This window comes from Rattus rattus, chromosome 11 (genome assembly GCF_011064425.1).
Source record: "Rattus rattus isolate New Zealand chromosome 11, Rrattus_CSIRO_v1, whole genome shotgun sequence".
NCBI classification, from domain to species: Eukaryota; Metazoa; Chordata; class Mammalia; order Rodentia; family Muridae; genus Rattus; species Rattus rattus.
The window spans coordinates 78,483,638-78,496,355 of NC_046164.1; the positions used below are offsets into that span (position 1 = coordinate 78,483,638).

Here is a 12,718-nt window from a genome sequence, read left to right on the forward strand (position 1 = left end):
GTTATATTCATACGTGGATGTGTTATGTTTGTGTGCTTTTCTTCTCTTTGTTTTGTTGCCAAAACGATTAGTTTCTTGCCTCTTCTTGGGTATAGCTTGCCTCCTTATGTTGGGCTTTACCATTTATTATCCTTTGTAGTGCTGGATTTGTAGATGATATTGTGTAAATTTGGTTTTGTCATGGAATATCTTGGTTTCTCCATCTATGTTAATTGAGAGTTTTGCAGGATACAGTAGCCTGGGCTGGCATTTGTGTTCTCTTAGGGTCTGTATGACATCAGTCCAGGATCTTCTGGCCTTCATAGTTTCTGGCGAAAAGTCTGGTGTGATTCTGATAGGCATGCCTTTATGTGTTACTTGACCTTTTTCCCTTACTGCTTTTAATATTCTTTCTTTATTTTGTGCGTTTGGTGTTTTGACTATTATGTGACGGGAGGTGTTTCTTTTCTGGTCCAATCTATTTGGAGTTCTGTAGGCTTCTTGTATGCCTATGGGTATCTCTTTTTTTAGGTTAGGGAAGTTTTCTTCTATGATTTTGTTGAAGATATGTACTGGTCCTTTGAGCTGGGAGTCTTCACTCTCTTCTATACCTATTATCCTTAGGTTTGATCTTCTCATTGAGTCCTGAATTTCCTGTATGTTTTGGACCAGTAGCTTTTTCCGCTTTACATTATCTTTGACAGTTGAGTCAATGATTTCTATGGAATCTTCTGCTCCTGAGATTCTCTCTTCCATCTCTTGTATTCTGTTGGTAAAGCTTGTATCTACAGCTCCTTGTCTCTTCTTTTGGTTTTCTATATCCAGGGTTGTTTCCATGTGTTCTTTCTTGATTGCTTCTATTTCCATTTTTAATTCCTTCCACTGTTTGATTGTGTTTTCCTGGAATTCTTTCAGGGATTTTTGTGTCTCCTCTCTATGGGCTTCTACTTGTTTATTTATGTTTTCTTGGAATTCTTTCTTGCATTTTTTCGATTCCTCTCTGTAGGCTTCTACTTGTTCTCTAAGGGAGTTCATCATGTCTTTCTTGAAGTTCTCAGCATCATGATCAAATATGATTTTGAATCTAGATCTTGCTTTTCTGGTGTGTTTGGATATTCCATGTTTGTTTTGATGGGAGAATTGGGCTCGATGGTGCCATGTAGTCTTGGTTTCTGTTGCTTGGGTTCCTACGCTTGCCTCTCGCCATCAAATTATCTCTAGTGTTACTTTGTTCTGCTATTTCTGACAGTGGCTAAACTGTCCTATAGGCCTGTGTGTCAGGAGTGCTGTAGACCTGTTTTCCTCTCTTTCAGTCAGTTATGGGGACAGAGTGTTCTGCTTTAGGGCGTGTAGTTTTTCCTTTCTACAGGTCTTCAGCTGTTCCTGTGGACCTGTGCCTTGAGTTCACCAGGCAGGTCACTTGCAGCAGAAAAGTTGGTCTTACCTGTGGCCCCGAGGCTCAAGTTCGCTCGACCAGGAAGATCTCGCAGCCTCTTCCGGGAGCCTCCGTCACCAGGGTTCCAGATGGCCTCCGGTGTTTTCCTCTGGAATCAGCAATGTGTGTAGAGAGCAGTCTCTTCTGGTTTTGCAGGCGTGTCTGCCTCTCTGAAGGTTTAGCTCTCCCTCCCACGGGATTTGGGTGCAGAGAACTGTTTACCCGGTCTGTTTCCTTCAGGATCCGGCGGTGTCTCAGGCAGGGCTCCTGCTGCTCCTGGGCCCTCCCCCACAGGAACCCAGAGGCCTTGTACAGTTTCCTCTTGGGTCAGGGATGTGGGCAGGGGTGGGCAGTGTTGGTGGTCTCTTCCGCTCTGCAGCCTCAGGAGTGCCCACCCGACCAGGCAGTAAGGTATCTCTCCCACGGGTTCTGGGAGCAGAGAGCTGCTGCGGCTCTTTTTTATATTTTTATAAAATATGTAACTTTTTTATACTTTTTATTAGATATATCTCTTTACTTACATTTCAAATGTTGTTCCCCTTCCCCATTTCCCGTCCATAAGCTCCCATTCCCTCCCCCCACCCCCCATACGGGTATTCCCTTTATACATCCCCCTTACTGCCCCCCCAAATATTCCCCTGGGTGTCTAACCTTGACAGGACCAAGGGCTTCCCCTTCCACTGGTGCCCCAACAAGGCTATTCTCTGCTACATATGCAGTTGAAGCCCTGGGTCAGTCCATGTATAGTCTTTTGGTAGTGGTTTAGTCCCTGGAAGCTCTGGTTGGATGCATTGTTGTTTTTATGGGGTTGCAAGCTCCTTCAACTCTTTCAATACTTCCTCTAATTCCCCTAAACAGTATCCTGTTCTCAGTTCGGTGATTTGCTGCTAGCATTGACCTCTGTATTAGACATGCTCTGGAGGTGTCTCTCAGGAGAGATCTATATCCGGTCCCTTTCAGCATGCATTTTTAAGCTTCATCAATCTTATCTAGTTTTGGTGGCTATATATATATGGGCCACATGTGGGTCAGGCTCTGAATGGCCATTCCTTGAGTTGTTGCTCTAAACTTTGCTTCCACATCCCCTCCTATGGATTTTTTCCCCTTTTAAGAAGAAGTGGGAGCATCTGCATTCTTCTTGAGCTTCCTGTGGTCTGTGGATTGCATCTTGGGTAATTCGAGCTTTTTTGGCTAATATCCACTTATCAATGAGTGCATGCCAAGTGTGTTTTTCTGTTATTGAGTTACCTCACTCAGGATATATTTTCTAGTTCATTCCATTTGCCTATGAATTTCATGAAGTCATTGTTTTTGATAGCTGAGTAGTACTCCATTGTGTAGATGTGTCCCACGCACGACTTCCCGCCGGCAAGGAGCACGCGAGACATAGAAATTCTTACTATGAGTGACTTTTATTTCTGTCTATTCCTCTCTCATGGTGGAAGCCCCGCTTGCGCCACCAGGCGCGCCTATTTATCCCCCCGTGTACGCACCCACACCTGATTGGTTGCTTACTCATGACCTCATCAGGTACACCCCGGAAATGGGCAAAGACCTGGCAAGAAGGCACTCTTGCACATGCGCACACAGTTAACCTCCCATAGGGAGCCGGCTTGCTTGGATAAAGGCTAGCGCCATCTTGACTGACCTGGCCTTCCACGTGGGGCGCAGTGGAAGCCAGCGCCATCTAGTGGTGGCGAATGTTATTGCGGCCCTCTACATCTCACCCTTTTTATTTATAAATTTTATAGCAGTCATGATCACCCATATCGCGTGCAATGAGGAAACCTCAGCGATGTGTAGGGGCTGATCAAAGGAAATCACTGAGTCTCTCTCAATCCCAGTGTAATGATCCACAGATCTATGGGGTGCAAGAGCAGAGAACTCAGAATACAGAGAGAGACCCTCTCCTCCCAGTGCAAATGGACCCACAGGTCCTTGGGGTGCAGGAGCAGGGAACTCAGATACAGAGTAAGTCCTGAGCAAGATAACCAAATTCAGTGGAGGCCCTTTGTACAATGGCCATAAGTGTTTGAGTGAATAACGGCCTTGTCACATTATTGTTGAGGTCTGAGTTTGTAAACCAACCATGGTATGAATACTGATCTACAGCATAGGGCTGTATCAAACAGAGCCACTCCCGATAAGTAGTGGGCACCTCATTTGGTCCTCCTCAGCTGTTGCCACCAAGGGCCATGGTCAAGCCACTCCTATAATGAAATTTAGAATTCTCAATTGTTAGTAACTACTCCAGAAAGTTCACCCACTGTACTTGTCTAACAATAGATTGGTGGAGGATAACTCCAGACACTGCAGACACAATGTCTGCAGCTGTAATGGCTGCTACAATAGCAGCGAAAGTGTCAAGGTCTTTTCAGGACAGTTCAGGATCAGTCATTTTCTCTGGAACAACCAGCAAACAATGGAACCAAATTCTGAGATCTGTATGACCAGGACAGAGTTCTCCAGTCACTGTAGCTTTACACAGGTGGCTTTCTGTGAAGCTACAGTCTGTAAAATGGCAACACCAGTTACCAGTTAAGGCAGCAAGAGTCACCAAGGAAATGAAGGGACAGGGGTAACAGCTGGAGTCAGCAAGCAGCAGTGTACAGAGTCTGAGCGTAGGCCACAGTGGGACGGGAACACACGCAGCGGTAACACTGACTGTAGCAACGGCAAGATTTCTGTGATGACAAAAGGTGAAGGGGGGATCTTCCGTCTTCCTTTCAGGGCAGAGGAATGACTCTAGGGACCCGAACCACGAGAGCTGAATCTTCATGTAACCAGGATCAGCAAGTCTCAGCAACCACCCAGGCAGCTGGCACACTCTTGTAGCATCCTGTAGAAAAAACACAAACATTCCCTCTTCCCCATATAAAATATCTGGACAGGATCATGTCAATATGTGGATCTCTCTATTTTACCTAGGCAGAAGTATGCCTAGTTGTAGGGTGCCATAAACTTTGGCATCCAAATTTTAAAATTGAAATAAAAGGAGTATTATTAGCATTCAGGGATATCTCCCCCTATTTATTTATTAAAATTGTTAAAATATTGTTTATTAAGATAAGTCCTCGAGGATTAAATTGAGGACACTGAGCACTTGTATTTATAATTTGACTTGTATACCAAATTATTGTTTCTAGCATTATTGTTTTGGATATATAAAGAATGAGATTTTTTACTAATTTTTTCTTATGTAAGGCCTAATCTGTCTGGTATCTGTCCTCCTAGTTAAGGAGTCTAGGCAATCCAGTTTGAGTTCTTAAATGTCCTATAAAGGAACAGTATTTAGTGCTCTTAACCACTAAGCCATCTCTCCAGCACCTCACAAACTTTATTTACCTAAACATAAGCATTAATTAGAAATGTCAAATCCTGTAAACAAGGTCCAGATTTAGCCTTATTTAGAAATCTGAGTTGGCAGGGTGAGGCTGGGCGTTGAAAGTAAGCAAATGGAGTCTTCCTCTTTTCGTGAGGGTGTGTTATCAACTCTATTATCATTTTCAAAGAGCTGGGTCTATGGTTTTGTTTAGTTCTCTGAGCCAGAGCACTGAAAGGACAGTGAGTTGTCAGACAATTTACACTGGAATCATTCACTGATTTTAAGTAGAAAACCTGTCTCCAATAAAGCGTTAAGTAATTGTAAAATTTGAGGGCTAGTAGTATCTAAAAAGATAAAACCTTTTAATCAATTGTAAACCACAAGTCACACATTGGCTATCAGTATATGAAGTGAAAGCTTGATTTTTAACATTTTAAAAACAGCGGCTAAAGCATGGAAATTAATAATCTGTGCTGAAGCAGCAGAAACTCAAGAGAATAAGCAAGTGATCTAATCATACCTGTAGCCTTTTCATTAGATGAAAAATACTCTAAGCGCATTTTCTATGGGTAGTACGCACAAATATGTAGGAAGTACAAAAGCATGTAAAGAGTAAAATTATCAATTTTGTCTGAAAAATTTGTATAAGTGATAGGCCAAATATCAGTATTTTGTAATAACCAATTAACTGTTGTTTGGAAACAAGATATGTTTTACTAGGTTTCTTATTAAAATACTTCCATGACTCCAGTCCACAACTCTGTACTAAAACAGCTGAAGCTTTATCTCCAATGTGCATAACAAAGACCTAAGTCCTCTGGTAAGGTGAGGTACTTAGCCAATTAACATCCTTAGAAGCTTAACATTAGCTTTAAATATTCTTTTTTTGGAGTAGTGTAACAGCTACTCCCCAAATATTAAAGCTCATTCTGAGAGCAAATGTTTGTAGTAAAAATTTCTATATATACTGAAAGATTTAATGTTCTAACTTCTTACATTGAAGAAGCAACAAAATTATATAATATAAGGCTGTTAGCCACTTTTAATGATATCACTCTATGGGCTCTCTAAAATTATAAGCAAGCTCACAAAATAAAAACTCACAATCGCCAGGATGTAAACAAACTGTGTAAAAACAATCCTCTAAATCTATCTTGAAATGGCAGTTGGAGTAAGGAAACTGGCTGTAATGTTCTCATAAGTTCTAAAACCTCATCAATCCTTTATAAATCTTGTAACAATCTCTATCCAATATAATCTCTACCTGTTTGATTTTTCCTTAATTGAAAATAAGTTTGAGTTAGTCAATGTAACACTGGCAATCCTAAATCACAATCTTAAATTCTCCTTGTAACAGCAGACCACCACCACAAGGTCACCTGAGTTCTGAGTACGTGACTAGGCAGCTGTTCTCCGGGCAGTGGAAATTAGCATTAGAATACAGATAACTTTAGGGCAAGCCACACCTTTGGAAAGCAACACTCAACCCCCAACAATCTAGTCTCCAAGGCACCACAAGTCTACCTATTATGTTGTAAAGTTTGACTATCAATTTTATCTTTGAACGCACAATGGCGCGGTCTCCAATACCTCTCGAGACAATGTCCTAAATTCTTTTAGAAGCCTGGTTTCTAGCATAAGAATTCCATAAAAATATTACCTCAATTTAGACCTGTCTCACTAGGGTGGCCCAATGTCACATGTTATCTAGAATTATTTTATCTACATTACAGTTTTAAGCCAACTTTCTGTTACCAATATTATACCTTTTTAACCATATCCAATAACTTGAAAGCCAATAGTCCACAACCAAGGCAAGCAGAGCATATTTATACATTTAAAACCAATGAGAAACAAAATTGAAGTGGCTACACATATCAAACACCATTTTTACCTTTTTTAGCTATGATTTTAAGAGATGCACCTTGTCACCTGTTGAGTCAATTAACCAGTCAGGGATTTTTCTAAGAGAAACAGCTATCAACTCTTGTACCAAAAAAGCTGAGAAGCTGTTAGCGCCTTTAAAGATCAGCCCGTGTAGCGGCTTTTTTAGCCAGCTTCTAAGCCGCTCCTCCAGCTAATCTAGACACCTGGCTCTAGGCACAGGGCTTTAAAGACCTGATTGAAACTGTTTTTCTATTCATTTGTTTTTTTTTGAAACGAGTTAAAACCAAGTCAAGGTGTGCACGACCGGCAGATAAGGTTTTACCATTTTTCTTTTGAACATGAAACGTAAAACATTTAAACAACGAGAAAAAAAATCACAGACATAAACTGACAGACATGGAGACATCCTGGTGCACCAGAGACAAACAATAGACAAAGAGGAAAAAACCAGATGGTGTCCGGTGACTATCCACTTTCGGGTGGAGTTGATATGGGCGATGGATTGTCTCAATTCCTGGACTAGTCCACCAACGTGTTGAAACCCAATTCCTGTAAGATACTAAGATATATTATCTGAGCGGCACGACCGACATTTGCCAATGGTATGGAAGTGAAACACAGCCCTGAATATTTTTACTCACAACCCAATTACATAAACTCCATCAGGCTGTGCACGGGCACTGAGATGTCCTTTTATTTGATTCTCCTGAATAAATTTTCAGGCGGTCTGTCTCGATCAAATCTGATCAGCATGACTCTGTAAAGCTGTCGAGTCAGCGCATACGGGCCTTGCTTCTTCGAGAGCTTGCGCGGAGAACTTAAAATACACCTTTTATAAGCACCAAGACAAAGTTTTTCTGCCAACATACTGTGTTCCTTTTACCTCCTCCCTTCTCTACCGGGGCATTCTTTCCCCAATATTTCACCTCCGAATTGGAGGGGACTGTTACTTGAGATCGATCAGCTTCCTTTTTTCGTTGTAACTTTTCACTACCCCCTGTTTCTGACCATCTTTTTCTTTGCTCTAACACTCTCCGCTTTGCTGTTTTAACTGAGCAGTTCCCACGCGACCTCTGAAGCCGTTTGGTGGTAGCTAGAAACTCAAAGGTCAATAGAAAAAGCCCGAGGGTTGCCAGAGCAACAGCGGCACCTGCAGCGTCCGGCAGTGGTAAGAAGTTGGAGCAGATCAAGGCTAGCCATGGTCTCTCAGGGTCTTACCCACTCATAGCTTCTGAATTTCTCCCGTGAAATGGAGGCTTCCCGTGCACAGCGATGTTTCTGTCAGGGTTTCTTAGCACCAGATGTCCCACCACGACTTCCCTTGGCAAAAGCAGCGAGACATAGAAATTCTTACTATGGTGACTTTTATTTCTGTCTATTCTCTCTCATGGTGGAAGCCCCGCTTGCCAGGTGCCCTATTTATCCCCGATGTGCGCACCCACACCTGATTGGTTGCTTACTCATGACCTCATCAAATGCGCCCGGAAATGGGCAAAGACCTGGCAAGAAGGCACTCTTGCACATGCGCACACAGTTAACCTCCCCATAGGGAGCCGGCTTGCGCGATAAAGGCTAGCGCCATCTTGACTGACCTGGCCTTCCACGTGGGGCGCAGTGGAAGCCAGCGCCATCTAGTGGTGGCGAATGTTATTGCGGCCCTCTACATAGATGTACCACATTTTTTAATCCATTTCTCTGTTGAAGGGCATCTGGGTTCTTTCCAGGTTCTGGCTATTATAAATAAGGCTGCTATGAACATAGTGGAGCATGTGTCTTTGTTGTATGTTGGAACAGCTTTTGGGTATATGCCCAGTAGATGTGGAGCTGGGTCTTCAAGTAGTGGAATGTACAATTTTCTGAGGAACCTCCAGACTGATTTCCAGAATGGTTGTACCAGTCTGCAATCCCACCAACAATGGAGGAGTGTTCCTCTTTCTCCACATCCTCCCCAGCATCTGCTGTCACCTGAGTTTTTGATCTTAGCCATTCTGACTGGTGTGAGGTGGAATCTCAGGGTTGTTTTGATTTGCATTTCCCTGATGACTAAGGATGTTGAACATTTCTTTAGGTGCTTTTTGGCCATTCAATAATCCTCAGCTGAGAATGTTTTGTTTAGCTCTGTACCCCATTTTTTGATAGGGTTATTTGAGCCCAAACTTTTGATAATAGTAAACCATGGCTCTGATTCACCAACAAGAGCAATAAAATATATCTATCCATTCAACTAAACAAGCTTCTTATAAATTATTTGATAGCAAGAAGAGATATGCACAATCCTTCAAGCAGTCATGGAAATGAAGATTTTTAACAAATGGTTAAAATTGATAGGATCATAACTTTCAGAGCTGTTTGTTGAGTGCTGTGATATTAAGACAAGGTATCTACTGGTTTATAGAAGGGGCCATGGTTGGTGGAGGAGTAGGTCCAGCCCAGTCTTACCTCCATTGTTGCACCATGAGTCATCCAAGTACAGCGGAGGACATTGTAGCCTTAAGTAATCATTTTAAATCACTGTCTCTCCTTGCAAAATTAAATGTGAGATAATCTACATTCACAGTGTTCCACACTGTGTCTCTTTACCATTTACACATACACATGTGTGGTATGTGGGTGTGTTCATGTGTGTGGGTGTGTGTTCATATATATATGTCTTAGTGATTCTTCTGCTGTTGTAAGGAGACACCATGGCCAAGAAAACTTATAAGAGGAAGAATTTATTGGTGACTTGCTTACAGTTTCAGAGGGTGAGTCCATGACCATCATGGCAAGGAGCAGTGTAGCAGGCAGTCAGCCATGATACTGGAGCAGTGTCTCAGAGCTTAACATGTTGAGAAAGAAGGCAGAAAGGGGGAGGGAGGAAAAGCTGGAATGGAAACCTCAAAACCCCACCACCACTACATGATATATGTTCTTCAAAGGGCCACACCTATACAAATAATTCCACCAACTGGGGACCAAGAATTCAGATGACCCTTCTTATTCAAACAACCAAAGATTGATTTTTCAAAATGAAGAAGGAATTAAAAATAAATAGGGGGGGTGTTGAATACCACTTGCTGAAAAAGAAGGGGTCAGTGTTTATTGACTACCTTGGTGCTCACATGGGGGCTGCACAACCATTGAAATGTATCACAGTTTTAAACCCTCTGAGCTTCAATAGCAGAAGGGAGGCCTAGAAATCTGAAAACACGCACACTAGCTCTGAGCACTTAATTGAGGAAGGGAAGATTGTTCAGATCAGGTAGGAGCTGGGGAAAGTAAAGGAAGGGGTATCCTGAAGGGAGTTCTGGCTTTCAGAGTCCTTAGATGTCATGTGCATAGGCTTTAATTAGATGACCCTGATGGTGAGTGGACATTAAGCGAATTGTAAGCAAGGAAAAAGGAAGAGATAATTTACACAGAAAGAAGAGTCACTGAAAGAGGACTGGCAGCAGAGAGATGAAAACCCAGCAGTATCAAAGAAGGTGGATGGGAATATAGTTTAAATTACCAGACCAGGGGCAGGCAGTGAGGAATCATGGTCACATCGGGAGACCCTTACAATGACCGTCAGTTCAAACTAAATCTCAGGTGTTGCTCTTTTGTCTTTGTTTTCCCCTTCTTCAGACTCTGTTTAGAACAGACATGAAAATCCTAGACAAGGTATGATGAACACATATGCCCTAAGGAAATCTTGTCAAGGGCATCAAATATTTCCTGAAAACCTAGTTTCAGGTGCTTCTGGAAGGATGAATGACTGAGCCAGGGACCAGACTTGTACTGACTCACATGGAGAAAGGCTGCCTCTTGAAAGGCAAACAGAAAGCGTCTCCACAAGTCAAGGGAGTTGCTTACATTTGGGACTTGACATTGTTTCTCAATTAGCCTGAACCAGGAAATTCTTATTTCCTGTAACAAAGACTTTATCAAGTGATTCTTTTCCGTACCTCAAACCATACTCTCGGTTAACGTTTACCCGTCCCGACTTGTTAAACAAGTTTTGTTTTGTTTTTTTTTTAAATCTTTAAGCGTTCTTAGCTTTAGCCAGCTCACATGTCTGCAAGAACATCTAGGATGCTACTCATTTGACAGGGATCACACACAGAGCAGCGTGGAGGTGGAGAAGCTCGTCTTCCCCACGGTGACGATGTATCAGTAAGTTCGGTTTTGTTTCACCTACGAAGGGTTTGTTTCACATTTATGCTTCTAAGTAGAAGTTAGAAATAATGCTAAGTTGGTTATCTAATTGCTCTCTATTTCTGTTGGTGAGAAGACATAGTAATAATAATAAACTCTATTTCAGGAAACCATGACTTTATACTTAGGAGTTGAGATTTTTGATGTTGGACTGAATTACGATTAGGGTTGAATATGGATATTTAATGTGAGAATTACATTTCATATAGCTTAAATGTTTAATATGAGGATTTAGGCAACAATATACACCTTTCAGTAAGACAGAGAGCCCAAGGAGCACTGGTAAGTTCAGGGACTGGAATGGAATGAGGAAGGTCACTCCACCTAAGAGTTTAAAAAACATTTACTGTGCTCATTCTAAACGATGCACTAAGTTGATCCATTTGAAAGGAAATGTTCAGGTTATATGGGAACCATATGCCTTAGCCTCCATTCCGAAGCTGATAAACGTGAGTGAAACTCAAAAATATGAATAAGGAATGTAATGACCTCAGTTTTATTCCTACATCTTCGTACTGCCTTCTCCACCTCCTGGGTCCTACGATTCTCCCTCACTGGAAATTCCTCCCACACCTCCTTTTAACTTTTCCAAAGAACGTTATTGAATAGGTTAATCAGCAACCTATTGCTGTATTCTATGCAAAAACAGCTTTTGAAATTAAAAACAATGCGAAAAAGCTGCTCAATTAAAAAAATGACAAATGTTTTGTTTTTCAAAAAGAAGAAAACAAAAACAATATACAAGTACCATTTATGTAAATATATGAGAAGTGAGTAATTTTTAGTATTAATATAGAAATCCATGGTAAGGAAATGGTATTTTATATAAAATAAATACATTTTCTTTCCTACTCTTTGTCTGATCTGTTCTGCATCTTGACATATTTGCCATCATCAAATATTAATTCTTCATCTACAACTGGAGGTAAATTATCACAAGTTATTCAGGATGAAGGAGTTGCAAACGTCTTTTCTAATGTCTGATAAAAATTTTCCTGTCTTTTTCGACAGTAAAAAGAAACGGATATTGGTATGTGAAACTCAACTAAATTCAAGTAGTTTTCTAGACCAGGAAACTTCCAACAAAATTATTTTTTTACAGTTATTCAGATGAGTTCTCTCTTCACCTGATCGCCTTACAGCCACAAGTTAAGGTTTAGTTTACTTTAAAAAAATAAAGCAGAATAAACGAGTGAACTGAAATTAGTTGTATTTGTGGAAATAGTATGTAAGATGATAAATGGTTTTATTTGTATGTAAAAGAATAGGAACATTCAAAGGTTGTGAGTAGAACACCAGTAATATAATTCAGTTCTGTTAGAGATATCTCATGTACTTGCTGTGTGCACGTGAGAACCAGTGTACGGATCCTAGAACCCACATAAACTGCGGGCCTGGTCCACACGTACCTGTAACCCTAGCCTGATAGCAGGGACACAAGGGTCTCTGGGCCTTGCTCTACGCCAAAAACATGAGGTCTGGGTTCAAAAGCAGATGCTGTCTCACAAGAACAAGGTTGAATGTAAAAGATGGTGATGCCATCTTTTCGCCTCTCCATGTGTACACATACACATACATGTGCACACACACCATACCCACACATGCACATATACACATATACATATATATTAAAATATGTAAAGTAAAGCTAATCAATTTTCCTTTTTGCTATCTGGCATTCATTTGTGGTCTGTTATATGCCAGGAACTATTAGTAGCCTTGGGGACATACAATTTAAATTTCTGTTAAGACTTGTGTAAAACATGAATTCTATATTACAGTTGGTTAAAGGCAAAGGAAATCCCTTAGTGTAGTAAAGGGACAAATGGCTGGAACAAAAAAGAAAGAAACTAAGAAAACAGAGCCAACAAAAGCCCTGGGACAACCCCTGGTATGAAATACACCAGGAAATCATT

General features: G+C 41.2%; 2 protein-coding genes across 3 annotated transcripts in view; both read left to right on the top strand.

Moving 5' to 3' along the window:
- Window positions 1-12,718, top strand: part of Abca13 (ATP binding cassette subfamily A member 13) — a 564,237-nt gene that overhangs the window by 251,047 nt on the left and 300,472 nt on the right. The window lies entirely within an intron of this gene.
- LOC116912347 (transmembrane protease serine 11G) overlaps window positions 10,692-12,718 on the top strand; it is a 39,072-nt gene continuing 37,045 nt past the window's right edge. For both annotated transcript variants that reach the window (XM_032916399.1, XM_032916400.1), the window contains exon 1: window positions 10,692-10,760. In XM_032916399.1, coding sequence (XP_032772290.1) covers window positions 10,753-10,760 — 8 coding nt within the window. In that variant the 5' untranslated portion in view covers window positions 10,692-10,752. The remainder of the gene's footprint in view (window positions 10,761-12,718) is intronic.